This window comes from Pelophylax lessonae, assembly GCF_965119305.1.
Source record: "Pelophylax lessonae genome assembly, chromosome: 4".
NCBI lineage: Eukaryota > Metazoa > Chordata > Amphibia > Anura > Ranidae > Pelophylax > Pelophylax lessonae.
The window spans coordinates 462,048,768-462,067,555 of NC_138771.1; the positions used below are offsets into that span (position 1 = coordinate 462,048,768).

At 43.5% G+C, this 18,788-nt stretch overlaps 1 protein-coding gene across 1 annotated transcript in view; it reads right to left on the reverse strand.

Moving 5' to 3' along the window:
* FAM114A2 (family with sequence similarity 114 member A2) overlaps positions 1 to 18,788 on the reverse strand; it is a 77,997-nt gene that overhangs the window by 26,986 nt on the left and 32,223 nt on the right. Inside the window, exons 8-10 of the mRNA XM_082256633.1 lie at positions 13,961 to 14,040; positions 10,558 to 10,671; positions 8,653 to 8,789 (exon numbers count right to left, since the gene is read on the reverse strand). Coding sequence (XP_082112759.1) covers positions 8,653 to 8,789; positions 10,558 to 10,671; positions 13,961 to 14,040 — 331 coding nt within the window. The remainder of the gene's footprint in view (positions 1 to 8,652; positions 8,790 to 10,557; positions 10,672 to 13,960; positions 14,041 to 18,788) is intronic.

Genomic DNA, 18,788 nt, shown 5'->3' on the forward strand with positions numbered 1-18,788 from the left:
CGTTGTAACACGGACAGAACCAAGTTCAAGTCCCATGGAGGTAAGGGCTCCTTCCTGGGAGGAGCCAAATGTCGCACACCTTGAATGAAGGTGCGAACCAGAGAATGAGACGCCACAGGGCGTTGGAAAAGAATAGCCAGGGCCCTTGATTGTGGCCAGCACCAGGCGCTGGTCCACTCCCACCTGGAGAAAAGCCAACACTCTCGACACCTAGTACGAGCGAGGGGAGAACCCCCTGGACTCGCACCAGGCGAAGTAAGCCTTCCAGGTACGGTAATAGATCCTTCCAGAGGAGGTCTTCCTAGCCTTGACAAGAGTAGGGATAACCTCAGAGGAGAGACCCCTGTCCCTCAGGACCTGGGTCTCAATAGCCAGGCCGTTAAAGCCAGCGACTGTAAAGCAGGATGGAAGATCGGACCCTGAGACAGGAGATCTTCCCGCATGGGCAGCCACCACGGAGGCGCCACTAACAGATGAACAACGTTGGCGTACCAGGACCGGCGTGGCCAGTCTGGAGCCACCAGAATCACCAGGTGCGGTTCCGAGGCGAGCCTGCGGAGAAACCTGGATAGCAAGTGAATCGGAGGAAAGGCATACATCAGACGATACTGATGCCAAGGAGCCACCAACGCATCCGAGGCGACTGCCAGAGGATCGCGTGTTCTTGCCACGAACCTTTCCACCTTTCGGTTTAGTCGAGATGCGAACAGATCCACGTCCGGGGATCCCCACCTCGCACACAGCATTTGGAAGACCTCCGGGTGCAGGGACCATTCCCCCTGGTCCAGGGTCTGGCGGCTCAGATAGTCGGCCTGCCAATTCTCCACACCCGGAATGTGAACTGCTGAGATCGCCGGGACATGAGTCTTGGCCCACGATAGAATGTCGGTCACCTCCCGGGCCGCACGAGCACTCCTGGTGCCCCCTTGGTGATTGATGTAAGCCACCGCAGTAGCATTGTCCGTCTGTACTCGGACAGGAAGGCCCTGAAGACGGTCCGACCACTGGAAGAGACAGAGTCTTATCGCTCGCAATTCCAGCACATTTATCGGGAGGGAGGACTCCTCCTCCGAACAAGTGCCCTGGGCAGACAGGTTGCCCAGGACTCCACCCCAGCCCGACAGGCTGGCATCCGTGGTAATCACCGTCCACACCAACGGACGGAAGGACTTGCCTTCCGCCACCGACGGGGACTGGAGCCACCACAGAAGAGCCAATCTGGTCTGACGACTCAAGGAGACACTCAGATCCAGGGACTGAGGCAGTCTGTCCCACCTGGCCAGGATCCCCGTCTGGAGAGCCCGCGTGTAAAACTGAGCAAAGGGTATCGCCTCGAAGGCTGACACCATCAACCCCAGAGACCTCATACAGTTTCTGAGTGACGAGGATGGGTTGTCCCTGAGAGACCTGATCTCGTCCTGCAAGGTCCGGAGCTTGTCGTCCGGCAAGAACACCTTTGCCTGAGCAGAGTCCAGAATCATTCCCAGATAAGGAAGTGTAGACGAACCGATGGAGACAACGCCGATTTTTGAACGTTGATGGTCCATCCGAACTCCTGGAGCGTCTGTACCGTGGTGGACAGATCGCGCACTAGGTCCTGGCTGGCACGTGCCCTCAGAAGGAGATCGTCCAGGTAGCCCAAGACCGCAATGCCCTGTGCCCTCAGTAGGCCCAGAACCGGCGCCAGCACTTTGGTAAAAACCCTGGGTGCCGAAGCGAGACCGAAAGGTAACGCCACAAACTGGTAGTGGTCCTCTGAGATAGCAAACCGAAGGTACCGCTTTTGACCTTCGAAAATGGGGATGTGCAGATACGTATCCTTCAGATCTATCGAAGCCAGGAATTCCTCTGGGCTCAGAGAGGCCACCACCGAACGGAGAGACTCCATACGGAACTTCCGAACACGCACAAAGCGGTTCAGCGATTTTAGGTCCAGAATAGGACGCACTTTGCCCTCCTTTCTGGGCACAGTGAACAGATTTGAATAAAACCCCCGAAACATGTCCCGATGAGGCACCGGGACAATCACCCCCTGAGCCAGAAGGTCCTGTACCGCCTGGTGCAGGTCCTGCAGACGCCCCGGAGGCAAGTGAAGATTTGAGGGACAAAATCTGTCCGCCGGCCTGGAAAGGAATTCGATCTTGTACCCCGATCAAATGATTTCCTGAACCCACCTGTCCGATATCCGGAGCAGCCAAGGTTGGAGGAAACCACGCAAACGTCCCCCCACCCCTGAAATGGGTGAGGGTGCCCCTTCAGGCAGAGGCGGGCTGACCCGCCGAGCCGGCATTACCCGACTTCTGCTTACCCGCCCAGGGCTTCTTCTGGTTGCCCTGGGCCTTGAAGGGCTTGCCCTTGGATTGGTTCCGAAAGGCACGAAAGGACCCCTGATTGGATCTAGGCGCAGAACCCCGCTTGCCTCGAAAGGACTTGTTCTTCGGGTTCTGGGGCAGCATAGTGCTCTTGCCCCCCGTGACGTCTTTCACCAGGGTATCCAACGCCTCGCCAAAAAGGCGAGAGCCAGCATAGGGAAAATCAGAAACAGTTTTCCGTGAGGACTGGTTGGCCGACCAGCTCTTCAGCCATATCAGTCGCCGGTGAAGCACCGCGACACTAGAGAGGCGAGCCACTAAAGGGGCCTCATTCAAGGCCGCATCACACAAATACATGACTCCTTGGTGGATCTGATCCACCATTTCCAGCCGGGCAGGCGGAACACCATCAGACACGAGATTGCTCCTAAGCATCTTAGTCCAATCAGCCACCGCCTGAGCCACCAACACGGACGCGAAAACGGGTTTGAGCAACGAACCCGCCACCGTTTAGGAATGGCGGGCTAGAAACTCCAACCGCCGGTCCGTAGGGTCCCGGAACACCGGAGTATCCTCGGAAGGAACCAAGGTAACCTTGTTTAACACGGCCACAGTGTGATCTACCTGCGGAGGCACACACCATCGTGATTCCGTAGCCGGAACAAAAGGATAAAGCAATTTGAACCGACTAGGTACCAGGAATGGACGTTTCAACGTGCACCACATTTCATTAACAGTGTAATGAAACTCAGCTGGGCAGGGAAAAACCTGCGACGACTTGCTGGTCCTGTGCGTCCCAAATGAGGACACAACGCCCGGAGGACTGGGCTCATCCTCCAAATGTAAAGTTTCCTTAACAGAAACAATTAACTCATCCATGGTTGCCCGTTCTTCAGGTGACCCCGGGGAGGAGGTATCAGCCCCCTCCACCTCAGTCTCCCCCTCAGACCCCGGGGGGTCCAAGGATGAGCGGGACCCTGAAAAGGGCACACTCGCAGCAGCAGCCATATCACCATCTGAATCAGAGGAAAGAGACAATCTAGCCCTCTTTTTTGCAGCACGTTCAGCCATCAGCATTTCCATATTAGACACCAAAGTCGCCACCAGAGCAGCCAAATCAGGTCTCAGCGGGGCCACAGGAGAACTGGGAGCCCCCACCAGAATTTGCTATCCTGAGAATCCATTGCTCAAGGTTACAGAAAAAAACAGTGCAATAAAATGTGTACTGCTCCTTTAAGATCACTGCGGAATGTGCAGCCCACCGCTACAACTACAGTGACAAAGACCCCCAAAAAGAGAAGAGAAAACTGAGCCAGAAGCGATAATACAGAGGAATATTGAGAGCGATAACCTGCAGAGCCCGCAGAGTGTTGCTACCGATGTCCTGCTGCAGAGGAAAAGGAAGTGCTGCTGAAGTAGGCTGAACTATAGACTGCCAGACTTAGGGGAAATGGCTGCCCCGTAGGAATGCATTGGAGGCTACGCCAAAATGGCCGCCGAACATGCGGTCGGACCGATCGTCCACCTCCCACAAAATGGCGGTGGATGGCGCCAAAATAGCATGCAGTATCGCCCACAGAGAAGCTAAACATGCCTGCCCATATCAAAGATAGCGGACCGCGCGAATTCATGCCGCTGTGGTCGCCACACAAAAAAACGTCTGCACCCCCAACAATGCACCGAAGTGACACAGGGAAGGAGACCCCCAAGAAAACATACAGTATCTGCACAAGCGATCCCCACAGGGACCGCATCAGGGAGTCACACAGGCACAGACATGGGGAACACACAGCAACACAGACTGCCACCCCAGACAGAGCCCCCACACAGAAGCACTTACCTGTACCAGATGGCGTGGGATGCCTCTATGAACGGAAAACCGCTGTCCTCATCTGACAGGGAGTGCCGTGAGCCAGGGACATGACACTGCAGCATCGCAGATGTGTCCTGTGAGGTAGCCACCTCACGGCTGCATCCCTGCGGCGAGCAGGGATGGGTCGTTCGTAATGCCAGGGCGAACCATAGCTGAACGCTCGATGGCGGGCTGGGGGTCCATCTGACCCTTCTGCCCTGGAGAACCAGGGCGGTCGGTCCGAATCCCAGCACCGCATGATCCGTCTTCATCCGAAGAAACGACTAACACTAGAAGCTGACAAAATAAACAGCTAGTAAAGTAAGAAAAAACTGACATTGTCAAAGAAAATCAAATAAAAGATTAGGAAGGCTGAGACTGAAGCCCCAGCACAGGGAAGCCTGACTACTCCTGACGCTAGGCAGATTAAAACTGAGTTGGGAGTGGTCACTGCAGGGGGGTATTGACCAGATGGGACAGCCCCCATGGGTGTGTATATGCTAATGCCTTTTGTCTTTTGACTAAGTCTATATGCCTAGCTACTCCTACGGAGCGGAAGTCAATACCCAACAGTGATGACTTAGAGGCTGCAGCGACTGTTGGAGGACGTAAGAGAAAAACATATTTATTATAATCACAAAAATAAAAGAAAAAAAGTTCCAGCTCGGTATAACTGTATCAGCGTTCCCACAGGGAGCATGTTTCAACATATGTTTTTATATATGTCTATATGTAAACTTTTTTATTTTATTTTTGTTTTATTCTTGTTATGATAGTGTGAACAGCACTGTGTGTTGTCTATTGTATCTTGTACATAGGCGTTTGAGGGGCATTTTTAACGCCTCTAAAATGCCTGCTTTTAATGCCAGTGTGAACTAAGCCTTACATTGTAACAATGTTTAAACATTGTTTATACATAGATACTTTGGGTGTGGGATATTATATATATATATATATATATATATATATATATATATACATATACACACACACACACACACTTACACACACACACACACACACAGTATCTCACAAAAGTGAGTACACCCCTCTCATTTTTGTAAATATGACACTTTGCTACAATGTAAAGTAGTGAGTGTACAGCTTGTATAGCAGGGTAAATTTGCTAGGTAGGAAGGGTTGGGGAAATGGCACTGCAGCACCATTTCCCTAACCCTACCTACCTACCATTCTTGATATAGCCTTTGGTTATATTTCTGGGAGGCTGCAGCCCATTTTCCCCTCCATCAGCGCGGGATCTTTCTATATATAGTGTAAATTTGCTGTCCCCTCAAAATAACTCAACACACAGCCATTAATGTCTAAACCATTAAAGGTAAAATGTCCAAAGTGGACCCTAAATGTCAATATTTTGTGTGGCCACCATTATTTTTCAGCAATGCCTTAACCCTCTTGGGCAAGGAGTACACCAGAGCTTCACAGGTTGCCACTGGAGCCCTCTTCCACTCCTGCACGAGGACATCACAGGGCTAGTGGATGTTAAAGACCTTGCCCTCCTCCACCTTCTGTTTTAGGATGCCCCACAGATGCTCAATAGGGTTTAGGTCTGGAGACATGCTTGGCCAGTCCATCCCCTTTACCCTCAGCTTCTTTAGCAAGGCAGTGGTCGTCTTGGAGGTGTGTTTGGGGTCATTAGCATGTTGGAATAGTGCACTGCGGCCCATTCTCTGAAGGGAGGGGATCATGCTCGGCTTCAGTATGTCACAGTACATGTTGGCATTCATGGTTCTCTCAGTAGACTGTAGCTCCCCAGTGCAGGCAGCAATCATGCAGCCCAGACCATGACACTCCCACCACTATGCTTGACTTAGGCAAGACACACTTTTTTTTGTACTCCTCACCTGGTTGCCACCACACACGCTTGACACCATCTGAACCAAATAAGTTTATTTTAGTCTCATCAGATCACAGGGCATGATTCCAGTAATACATGTCCTTAGTCCGCTTGTCTTCAGCAATCTGTTTGCGGGCTTTCTTGTGCATCATCTTTAGAAGAGGCTTGTGGGATGACAGCCATGCAGACCAATTTGATGCAGTGTGTGGCGTATGGTCTGAGCACTGACAGGCTGACCCCCCACCCCTTAAACCTCTGCGGCAATGTTGGCAGCACTCATACGTCTATTTCCCAAAGACAGCCTCTGGATAGGACGCTGAGCATGTGCACTCAACTCCATTGGTCGACCATGACGAGGCCTGTTCTGAGTGGAACCTGTCCTGTTAAATTGCTGTATGGTCTTGGCCACTACTCTGCAATCTTCTTATTGCCTAGGCCATCTTTATGTAGAGCAAAAATTATTTTGTTCAGATCCTCAGAGAGTTATTTGCCATGAGATGCCATGTTGAACTTCCAGTGACCAGTATGAGAGAGTGAGAGCGATAACATCAAATTTAACACACCTGCTCCCCATTTACACCTGAGACCTTGTAACACTAACGAGTCACATGACACCGGGGAGGGAAATAGGCTAATTGGGCCCAATTTGGACATTTTCACTTAGGGGTGTACTCACATTTGTTGCCAACGGTTTAGACATTAATGTGAGATACTGTATATGTGTGTGTGTATATATTATATTTTTTTTTTTACAAAGAAATGTAATCTGTTTAAATGAAGAAGGGGTTAATGATCACATGGGATTAATGCTTCTATGTAATGATGTATGGGTAGTGGCTTTGTCATACTCTGAGAAAGAGCTGTGCCTAGTGCAAAACGTGTCAGAAGAGAATTAGTTCCTGCTGGCTATTTTAAAAAAGGATAATTATTTTGCATCTTGTGTTGTATAGCATTCCTGTTGCTGATTAATTGTTTTAGTGAAAACTAGCCGAGCCAGCACCTGAGATTTGACTGTAGAGTGTGGAGCCTGATCTTGCCTAGAGCAGCTTGTAAAATATTTGTCATTGGTGCCAAGGTATGCTTGAGGAAAAACCTTTGCTGTCCTGATTAATGAGAGAGTGACTGTATAATAAAACAGTTGGTTGGGAAAATCAATGCCTCTTTTTAACTTGGGGAAGAGTATTAATCTTTTTAAGCACATGGAGGGGTCTCCAGCCCAAAGAAATTTGCTAAAAGCTGTGCAAAGCGATTTCAGGAAGGTCTGAATAAAGTGACCCGGGAGGGTTTGTAAAATAGAGCAACCAGGGTATCGTGTTCATTTTCGAGACACTGCATTTACTGAACCATGTGAGAGTGTGGATTGGACAAGATTTGAAGTCTAAGGCTTCATGTACACGAGATGTTTAAAAACCTCTTCTGAACGCTGGAACTTGATAGCTAGTAACCGACGGTTAATAACGTCTGTTTTGCATGCCGCATTTAGCAGCGTTTAGGTTTAAAGGCGTTTTTAAATTGCAAAATGGTCAGAAATGTATCCCCATTGAAAACACCTATAAACTAAACACTTATAAATGCGAATTACAACGTTTAGACATCATTTGCATTATGTTACAAGCATTTGGCATTTCAAATGCCAATAAACTTTTGTCCTGAACAAAATTTTTTGCTTTAAAAAAAAATACCATTAAACTCAACTGCCTCTATAAACGACTATAAACGACTCATGTGCATGGACAGATAAGATAACAGGAAAGTTCAGGGGCTGCTGAAAAAACGCCCAACTGCTCCTAAACGTCAGTTTATCAATATCAGCAGCAGTGTTCGTGAGGCCTAAGAAGGCAAAGGAAAGAGATGAATGAAGTTCAGTTTTATGATGCGAGAAAGGCTGTCTAAAGTCAGCGTACCCAGATATGAAATAGCAGATTTGCACTCATTTGAAGGGGAAATGGGGTTTCAGTAGGTCAACTAGATCAAATTAGAGAGTGTATGCAAAATCTGGAGCTTTTTTAAGAGAGTGGGGAGCGAAATAAGAGGTTGGGTGATATAAAATAATATGTAATTGAAATATGCTGCCACTTTATGTCAATGATTACCCAGAATCAGACTGTTGACAATGACATTGTATCTAAAATTTCTGAATAAAGGTTTGAAGGTGAAAATAAAAAAAAGTGGAGAGATTGCACCTTTGGCAGGTAACCGTGAAAACAGTGTATGTCTGCTCAAAAGTCAGACTATAGTTGGTTGCTATTAGTAAAGGATTGCATAAAAATCCATCAGCAGCTGGTTCAAGGTTTCACTTTTTCCAAGCCGCCATCAAGGGGGCAGAGGTACAGCCCCCAATATAATTTGTTTGCAAAAACCGAAGTGTAACTGAGATAATCTTGTCTTTGGACCTAAATATTACAGTGTGGGTCTTGTAAATTGTTTATCCCTACCACAACCCAAGGTGATTCTTGGTACCCTACAGTGTGTAGAAGTCCAGGATTCAGATTCTCTATTGCTATACCATTACCGTAATATTGGATAACAACAACAACATAAGGTAAACATAGAAAGATTCTTCAGGATTTCATCCTTTTATCCGCTGTCCCCAGCACATTTTAATTATGTGACTAACATAACCAAACACTTACTGAGAGAGAGCCTTGCCCCGACACACTGCTGCCACATTGGCATCTCCATGCAGGATTAAGGTGGCTGTTTTGTGGAACACTTCCATAGAACAGGCTGTCAGCTCTGCCAGACTACGAATTGCTGATTCGTGGATATCCTGACAGAAGACAGAAATTTCACGGAGTTAAAGCAATATATGCATTTAAATTCTAACCATACAAATTGTTTAGTGTTTGTAATTTTATAAAAGATGGTCTGAGACTTGACAAACTGCAGACATGCTACAGGTATAAAGACAACTTAGCACACTCATCAACCAGCCATAAAAAAATTTGTGTTAAAAAACAGGGGTTCTTGTTGCATACAATTGTAAACATACATGGAAGCCACATTGCCTCATCAAAGCCCCTCTGTGAAGTGTACTCCCTATCTCTAATCTAGGTCCTTCAATGTGCACCTTTCTTTAAAGTGGTAGTGAAGTCCACTTTTTAATATGTACCTACAGGTAAGCCTCTAATAAGGCACAGGTAGAGTGTAGGTAAAGTAAATATCTCCTAAACTTGCACTGTTTAGGAGATATTCACAGGGGATGCAGCCGGTGACATCACTGATAAATGCTCTCTGAAGGAACGGCATACCCATACCGTACCTTTATAGCTCTGTGCCGCGGTCGTGACTCCCGGTGACATCTTAGTGGCATGGTCATTCAAGTGGTAGAAAGACAGGTGAAGATGGAAGCCCTGGCATCGATGACAGCGCACCACTGGAGGAGTTTGTTTTAAGGCAAGTATGCCACAATGTGCAAGTATGTGATGCATACTAGCACATTATAACATTAACTTGCAAGTGGACTTCTTTTTTTTTTTTTTGAAGGTCTTTACTACCGCATTAAAAAGCTAGTTTTAGAAATTAATTGAAGCAGTTGTCATAACCCCGGTATATATATATTTTTTTTCTGCAGGCGTCTGGCTTTCTAATAAAAGCGATACCAGTGGTGGATTCTCTGCAGGATTACTTTTTTAGACAGTGGGAGAGATGCTCCCACTCCCTCCCACCACTTCCTGGTGGTTCCCAAGCTTACTGGAGCCATAGGCAGGAAGCCGAGTGAGAGCAAGATAGCCCCCACTCGGCTCTATGCCCTTCGGAGGACTGCAGCAACTTCTGATGTCACTTCCAGTTCTCTGACAAAAAAAAAATAGTATTGTTTTGTTAATTTTTTTGCTTTTAAAAGGTAAATGAGAAATCTGGGGTCTTTTTGGACCCAGGTCTCTTAATAAACAGGACCTGTCATGCTTATTTCTATTACAAGGGATGTTTACATTCCTTGTAATAGGAATGAAAGTGATCAAAAAAAAAAAAGTAAAATAAATAAGAAAAAAAAATGTTAGCGCCCCCATCCCTCAAACGCATACACGTGCCTGTACATGTAAACGGTGTTCAAACCACACATGTGTGGTAACGCCGCGATCATTAGAGTGAGAGCAATAATTCTAGCACTAGACCTCCTCTAAACAGGTAACCTGTAAAAAAATTTAAAGCAGTCCCTATGGAGATTTTTAAGTACCATGGTTTGTCGCCATTCCATGAGCATATTTACTCAGTGTAACATCATCATCTTTCACAATATACAAAAAGTTGGGCGAATTTTAATGTTTTTTTTTTTTAATTCACTACAGTGTATTTTTCCCAAAGAAATTGTGTTTGAAAGACTGCTGCGCAAATACAGTGTGACATAAAATACTGCAACGACTGCCATTTTATTCTCTAGAGTCTCTGATAAAAAAATATACATATAATGCTTGGGGTTCTAAATTATTTTTTAGCAAAATATACAAATTTTTACTTGTAAACAACAAATATCAGAAAAAGGCCTGGTCTTTAGGTGGTTAAGCAATTTGTCAGCAAAAAATAGGCTCTTTGGATACCTCCACGGTGTATTTTTGAGTCTCCTCCTGGGGGTCAGTATTTTCCTCCTCTGTCGCAATCTTCTTCTCCTCTTCCTCCACTTTACTCATCCACCTGTACGCAGCTTTCCGTGCCTGAAACATCAAGAGATGACAGCTTGTGAAACTGATACAAGGAAGCAGAAATCAATCAAGAGGTTAACTGAGGAAACTAAGCTGAGAGCCCAAAGGGTCCGTTTGGAAAGAGATTAACTATGTCCAGAGAGCACAAAGTTCATGTGACAGTATTAATTGAGTCAGCACAAAATGATAAATGAAGTGGGCTCTAACAGCAGCTAAAACATAGGAATGTTTCTATAAAAAGGAGAATACTGACACCTAGTGGACTCATAAGACACAGGCAAGTAATTCCAGATGGCATTTACTGACACTTTCAGGGCCCTTTCACACATTTATTATCATTATTATTTCAGGTTCTTATATAGCGCTGTCAATTTATGCAGCGCTTTACATATACATTGCACATTCACATCAGTCCCTGCCCTCAAGGAGCTTACAATCTAAGGTCCCTAACTCACATTCATACATACATAGCAGGGCCAATTTTATACAGGATCCAATTAACCTACCAGCATGTCTTTGGAGTGTGGGAGGAAACCCACGCAGGCACAGGGAGAACATGCAAACTCCAGGCAGCTAGTGTCGTGGTTGGGATTCGAACCAGCGACCCTCTTGCTGCTAGGTGAAAGTGCTAACTACTTCACCAGTGTGCCGCCCCACATTTGAAGTAATGTGTGTTTTTAATGTATGTTACTGCTGCAAGTTTGAAGTAACGCGTGCTTTTAATGTATGTTACTGCTACACATTTTAAACAAAATTATGAATTCATTATTAGCAAAATGTGCTTTTTTATGCCATTTTGAAAAAGGACAGGTAATAGGCATTTTTCATGATGCAGAGGTTTCCAAAGCCTTGCATAAAGTATATCTAAATTTGGAAACAAAAATGTAATATATTGCAGCTTACCAGTCCAGATGGCTGCACTAGTTTTCCTTTTCTCAAGCTTTTTTTCTGTGTTCTGCTTTTTTTTTTTGTTTCACCTGGTGGTCCTGCCAGCAAAACCCCTCTTCTCCTAGGGTGACAATGATTCTCGTTCACTTTACTGTATCTGTGAAGGAGCAGCATTGTTACCCTAGGCTGCTCACTCCTGGACTACAGAAGCACCATGTACTATTTTTTTTTTTTTAAATGTACCAAGCTACAGACTGGATGTGAACTAGCTACAAAAAACAATAAGAAGTGTATTTGAAATGTATTTTTATGCAGTAAAATGCACATTATTTTCTTCAGGAAAACAAATAAGTGTAAATGGACCATTATGCTCAGGGTGGAATAGAAGCATCAAATAAAATATATAAATAAAGGCTTTGTGAGATCAACTAGCTAGAGGTACTGGCACATAGTAATATCAATATTCATGATATGCAAATAATGTTGTTTAAGCCTAGAAAATCTGAGCTCTTCCTGCTCCTATAGAAAAAGACATATTGGTTACAGATGCCACACTGAAAGAGGTCACCATAGTTCTGACTTGGCACTCTAAAACACAGGAACATGAAGACACCTCTTTCTGCTTACTATCAATGTCTAAGGATAATTTTAATACTTACAAATCTGTGAATTGCCAGCCCTTTCTATAAAGCAGGCTCCTGTTCCAATCAAATATATTTTCCTATATTTCCTGCCATAGGACATAAGATTGCATTTTTCCCCATGACGTGACTTACTAGCACTAGCAATGGAGCTGCACTTAATATTTACCATGGATTAAAGGGCTTTCATCTTGCAATCAACACTTTCTCTTTTTAAGTGATTCATGGATTAGATAAGCTATTGCCTCATAGTTTAATATCTGCTGTGCACCACAATGTACATTAAACAAATTCTCTAGGTAGCCATGCCTTGAAGTATTGCTATTGTCTTTTGCTGTACTCTTTAATGCTTTATATTTTCAAAATAAAAACCTTACTGCTATGTAAAAGAAAATAATAATAATAATAACAATAATATTAATTACTATAAAATCAGATCTGCATCAAAATGAACCTTGTACAGTCTAAGGCTGGCCATACACAAGTCATTTTCTTTCATTCAACCCGCTGGTTGAAAGAAAATTACTCCATTCCCTCATCCACACACTCAATGTTGGATGTGGGAATGCCTTCCACTGATCCTTTGTATTTTGACAGGGGGGAAATTTCCCCACTGTAAGATTACACTCATTAGCGCCGGCGGCACTGATCGATAGAAAATGCTCCAGGTTGGTTGGATACAAATCGATTAATAGACCATAAATGGATCAAAATTCACCTGGACCCTACTGAACTGGGCGGATTTCAATCCGTGTATAGTCGGTTGAATGCAGTCTCTTGACCAGGGTTCTATGGAACCCTGGGGTTCCTCCAGAGATTGGTAGGGGTTTCCTGAGCAATAAAAAATGTCTATTAGATAAGTAACCACTGGAAACCATAATCTTTTTAGCTTTCTGTAAGGGGAGGGGTGACCCAATGACCACATACTAAAGGCAATCTTCCTAGTGACCATCAAGTTAATGTATAATGAGCTGTAGATATAGTAATTATTAGTAGGGGTTACCAGAGACTAAAGGCCCGCACACACTTGATGGAAATTGGACGAAATATCCTCAGATTTTTCTCTCTCTTGCTCAGCGTTCATAACCGTTTTTAGTTGACAGTGCATAAATGTTCACAAAATTTCTCGTCCAATTTTTTTTTTTTTTTTTTTGACATTTGTTCCTAGACTTTCGGGTTGTCAGCAACTTCAGATCATGCGCAGTCTTTCGTATCCAATTTTTAACGGACGTACTGCATAGACATTAAACGAAAATTGCTCGTGCTGGGGACGGACAATAAAAATTTTGGTGTTTGTCCCTCCGTTTTTTTTTCGTTGAAAATGTCGGCATCGGCTGCTGAAAGTTGTGTACACACTAGCCGAAAATCGTACGATTTTACCTCGGATGGGAATTTTTGGCAGATTTTCTACTAGTGTGTACCCCACTTTACACGTTATTTCAAGGGTTCCTCCAAGTTAAAAAGATTGAGAAAGGCTGGTTGAAGGGCTTAGTCACACCAAAAGCCTTGGGGCTACACTGGCAGCTATTTCCTGCTCAGCCCCAAATGTATAGACAAGGCAAAATGTTTTTGTTTCCTCTGCTGTCAGTACACACCACAGCATTACTGTGATGTCATTTCTCTTCATGTCTCAAAATCCCCTGAACCCCTGGCCCTGTCCTATGAGACCATACTTCCTTATTAAAAAATAGCATGTGTTGCAACATCACAATACATAAATACAAATAAAAGATCAAATACATATACAGTATACATCCAGGAAATGCACTTACATTTGTAAGTTTCTCTGGTCTCATGGAGATGTGCAAGCCTTGAAACAAAACTGCTAACTCTTGATTGAAGTCTTCATTACCTGTGAGGAGAGGAAAGGTATATATATATATATATGAGGCCAAGTGTCAAGGTACATAAGGGACATGACAAATTAGAATTGTTTGTTGTGTGCACATTATGTTTATCTATTGTTGTGACTTAGATGAGAATCAGATCACATTTTATGGCAAATTACTGCAGAAAACCAGTTTATTTCCAAGGAATTGACATACTTTTTCTTGCCCAGTTTAGGCTACGTTCACAAGGGTTCCAAAAGGGGGAACCCTTGTGAACGTAGCCCTAAATAGTATTTACAATACTTGTGAATGCTCCTAGGTTTAAAAGGGTGTAGTAAGAGTTCACCATACAGGATGTAGTGTAATACTGACATAAGATTGTTTTCAGTGCAATCCAATGGAGCCAGAGTAACGTGGTCACTGTGCACTCCATCTCCATTCAGTGTCCATGTGAATGAAGGGTTTTCTTTTAAAAAATAGTGAAAAATTTAGCAAATGTGGTTTATGCTCTACTTGATTTGGAACATCAAGCAAAGAGCTTTTTTTATTCCAATTAATAAAAAAGAAGGCCAGGAGAGAGAAGCTTGGTCACATGACCTATTAAAATCATGTGACTGGCCTATCCTCCAGCTATAGAATTTCTAAGCAATGTAATGAAGGCACAATGTGGACTACACTGTGCCATATATAGCAGACAGCGGTAACCACTCTCCACTATAGATAAGCCCCTAACAATATGTTAATCATATATAGGATGATTTAATAAAGATTTGATAATAATTTACCCACTTGCTGACTACCATATAGCAGTTTTACATAAATATGCATGATTCCACACTTCCTTTTCAGGGAGCGCTCGTGTGCCGCTTTGCTGTAATTAAATTACAGCAGAAGCCGGTCTGCGGGTGTCAGGCACTCAGCACCCACCGATCTTCAAAAGCAGCACACATAGTTAACACAAACACAGGCTAGGCACACAGTTAACCCTTTGATCGCCCTAGATGTTTAACCCCCTCCCAGCCAGTGTCATTAGTACAGTGACAGTGCATATATTTAGCACTGATCACTGTATTAGAGTCACTGGTTCCCGCAAAATGTAAAAAGTGTCAGTTAGTGTCCGATTGTCCGCCACAATATTGCAGTCCCACTATAAAACGCTTATCGCCACCACCAATACTAGTATAAAAAAAAATAATAATCCAGTATATATTCCAGAGTTTTTAGACACTATAACATTTGCGTAAACCAATCAATATACGTTTTTTGGGATTTTTTTCCAAAAACGTATAGCAGAATACACATTGGCCTAAATTTATAAACACATTTGTTTTTTTTTTTTAATTTATTGGATAGGTTTTATAGCAGAAAGTAAAATATATACTGTTTTTGTTTTTTTCTCCCCCAATTTGTTGGCCTTTTTAAAATAAAGATAACCGCAGTGGTGACCAAACACCACTAAAAGAAAGCTCTATTTGTGAGAAAAAAAATTGCATACATTTTATTTGGGTACAGCATTGCAAGACCACGCAATTGTCAGTTAAAGTAACGCAGTGCCATATCGCAAAAAGTGGCCTGGTCATAAAGGGGGTAAATCTTTCAGAGGTCAAGTAGTTAACTAACAACACACTTGGCAAATTATTCCCTGCAAATAATTGTTCTTAAGAAATATTTTCGAAGCAAATTACTATCTAGAGCACAATAATCAATTGCCTAAAGCAGGGGTGTCCAAACTATGACCCTCCAGCTGTTGTTGAACTATACATCCCATGAGGCATTGTAAATCTCTGACATTCACAGACATAACTAGGCATTATGAGAATTGTAGTTCTTTAACAGCTGGAGGGCCATAGTTTGGACACCCCTGAAAGTGTATCAAACTATTTTTTTTTAAATTTCTGGACAGAGAGAGGAAAGATTAGAACCCCTGTCAGGTTTTTCTGCTGTCCAGAACTCTGTTATAGAGATTATCCTTCACTTCCTGTTCTGGTAGCACAGTTTTCACCAGACAGGATGTGAGGAAAAAACTATTGCCAACACAAGTAAAACACGGAGTAAAAAAACACTTTTGTTTTAAGTTATGCAGAGGAATGCTAGAACCTCTTTAAACTTTTCTTGTTGTCGGTTTCTCTGTTGCAGATCTTCCCTAACTTCCTGTCTGCAAAAAAATATTTCACCATAAAAAGGAAGTAAATGGAAATCTGTCAAATGGAAAAAAAAAACAGTAAAACATGAAAGGAGTTGTAATCCTTCCCCACTCCATCCAAAATGGCTATACACTTTAAGTCAATATCTTTTATTCACTTGAATTTTCTGAAGAATCAGCTTGTCCATGGCCACTTTGAGGGGTTAGGTTTGAGTAAAGACAAGTAGAGAAAGTGTGGAGCTTCTGTCTATCTGATTATGATTCTTTGTTACATTTTCCAAGGAATAAGCCCCCGTTCACATTAGGTCGCTCTGACTTAGGGGGCGACCTGTGAAGTCGCGTGCACCGCGACTTCGGCGTGACTTGCACGGACTTCATATAATGAATGTCTATGCAAGTCGCCTCCAGGTCGCCCCGAAATAGTACAGGACCCTTTTTCTAAGTCGGAGTGACTTGTGTCGCTCCTATTAGATCCGGTCCTGTACTACTCAATGGACCCGACGGTGCGCGACTTGCCAGGCTGACCAAGTCGCCTGACAAGTCGTACTAGTGTGAACCGGCTCTAACAGCCAGAAACTATTCATTTGTGATGAGCAACAACACCACTTTGGTTTTTAAAATCTAACCTACTCATTTAGAGCATAGAGTCTGTGCCTCCTACTTTGGATAATGACACTTTTTTAAAGGAAGGGAAATCTAAATTCCTAGATTCGCCTAGAGGCAAATGTCAGACATTCCATCCTGTTACATAAGCCACAAAATAAATATGACAAACGTTACATAAAGCAACTTTCCTGTAAACCAGGGGTCTCCAAACTTTCTAAACAAAGGGCCAGTTTACGGTCCTTCAAACTATATGGGAACCTGACTGTAGCCAGTGGGAGTAGGAAATGTCCCAGTATCAGTAGTAGACATTGGGGTTGATTCACTAAAGGCAAATATACTGTGCACTGCACGTGCAGTTGCTCCAGAGCTTAGTAAATGAGGTAAAGCTTCACTTTGCAAAGAATACTCAATCAGATGCAAGGAAAATAAAAAACAGCATTTTTGCTTGCACATGATTGGATGATAGAAATCAGCAGAGCTTCTGTTCATTTCAGAGCTTCCCCTCAGATCGAGATAAATGTGCAGGTGCTATGTAATATTTTTTACTCCCACTTACCACCAAGCCAGAGGCAATGGGGTTATTTTCTTAAATGCAGTGCACAGTATATTTGCATTTAGAAAAAAAACCCCATTGCCTCAGGCTTGGAGGTAAGTGGGAGTAAAAAAAAAAAAATGACATAGCGCCTGTGGTCTGTAGGAAGAGGAATAGTGGCCTGTCATTGGTATTAGTGGGAGGAATAGAGCCCAATCGTTTACATCAGTGGGAGAAATTATGCCCCATCATCTGTGTCACTGGAAGGAATAGTTTCCCATTGTCGGGTGTCAGTTTTGGGAATAGTGCCCTCACTCTTGATGTCAGTGAAAGGAATGGTGCCCCAAGGGCCGGATAAAGGCGAGTAAAGAGTCACATCCGGCTCAAGGGCCACAGTTTGGAGACAAGTCAACATTTAACTTTTTAAATTCGACAGCAGTAGTGTTAGTGAAGGGCTGAATGTTTCAGTGGATAGTAAAAGCAATTGTTTGTTATCAAGAAGGTGAATACTTTGCTAACCTCCCTGGCGGTATTGTTATTTCCGATTTTAGGTACTGAAAGCGGTATCTTTTTTTGCATGTAATTCTTAAGGATGAGCAGCCCAAACCAACTATTTATATATGATTTTCTTTCACTGTGCGTTCTTCTTTATAACATTCCGGGTATGATAAAGTTTGAAACACAAAATCCTAAATTATAATATAATAAATAACTATAAAATAATAACAAATAATAATATAATAAAATGTTTTATGCAATAAATTATAGTAAATAACGTAATCAAAAACTGACATTTTTTTTGGCCAAACAAGGATGCAATATTAGTAGTCCTGTTGCTTCTGTAAACGTCCCGGGTATGGAAATTTTAAAACAGGGTACAGAACAAAGTCCAACGTCACAATCAGGACAGTAGTACCGCGTTTCTTTACGGATTTTCCTTCCAGTGTCATCACGTTTGGAACAGCAAACCACACACGTCCGTGTGGGTGCAGGCTTCTTTTCCGTTGGTGGAATGTGGTCCATAAAGTGACGACCGGTCAGGCGTTTTGGGTTCACAACACCAGGAGCACGGCGTCCGGATCTATTTACAGCTGTTGGTGTTTGGTCCCTGAGAAATATCAGTTCGGCAATTTTCCAAACAAAGTCCGCATGAACCACAGGCCTGTCACTCTTCATTTTTAGGAGAATAAATGCATTCCACAAACACTGTTCCAGGAGATGCCTGAATATTTTTTTATAATATTTTTTTTGTTGTTTCCGCATTGCTGGATAAAAAGTCATGGACTGGTCAGCTCTGTCCACACCTCCCATGGTGTTATTGTAATCCATCATCAGTTGTGATTTCATTACGTCTTTTCCACCTTTTGTGTGTACCATGACAGTAGAGGTGTTGTGGATGGTATTCATCAGGCACACATCTTTTTTGTTGTGCCATCTCAGTGCCATCATTTTGCATTTCTGCTAGGCAACTATTTCTCCATAAAAATCAG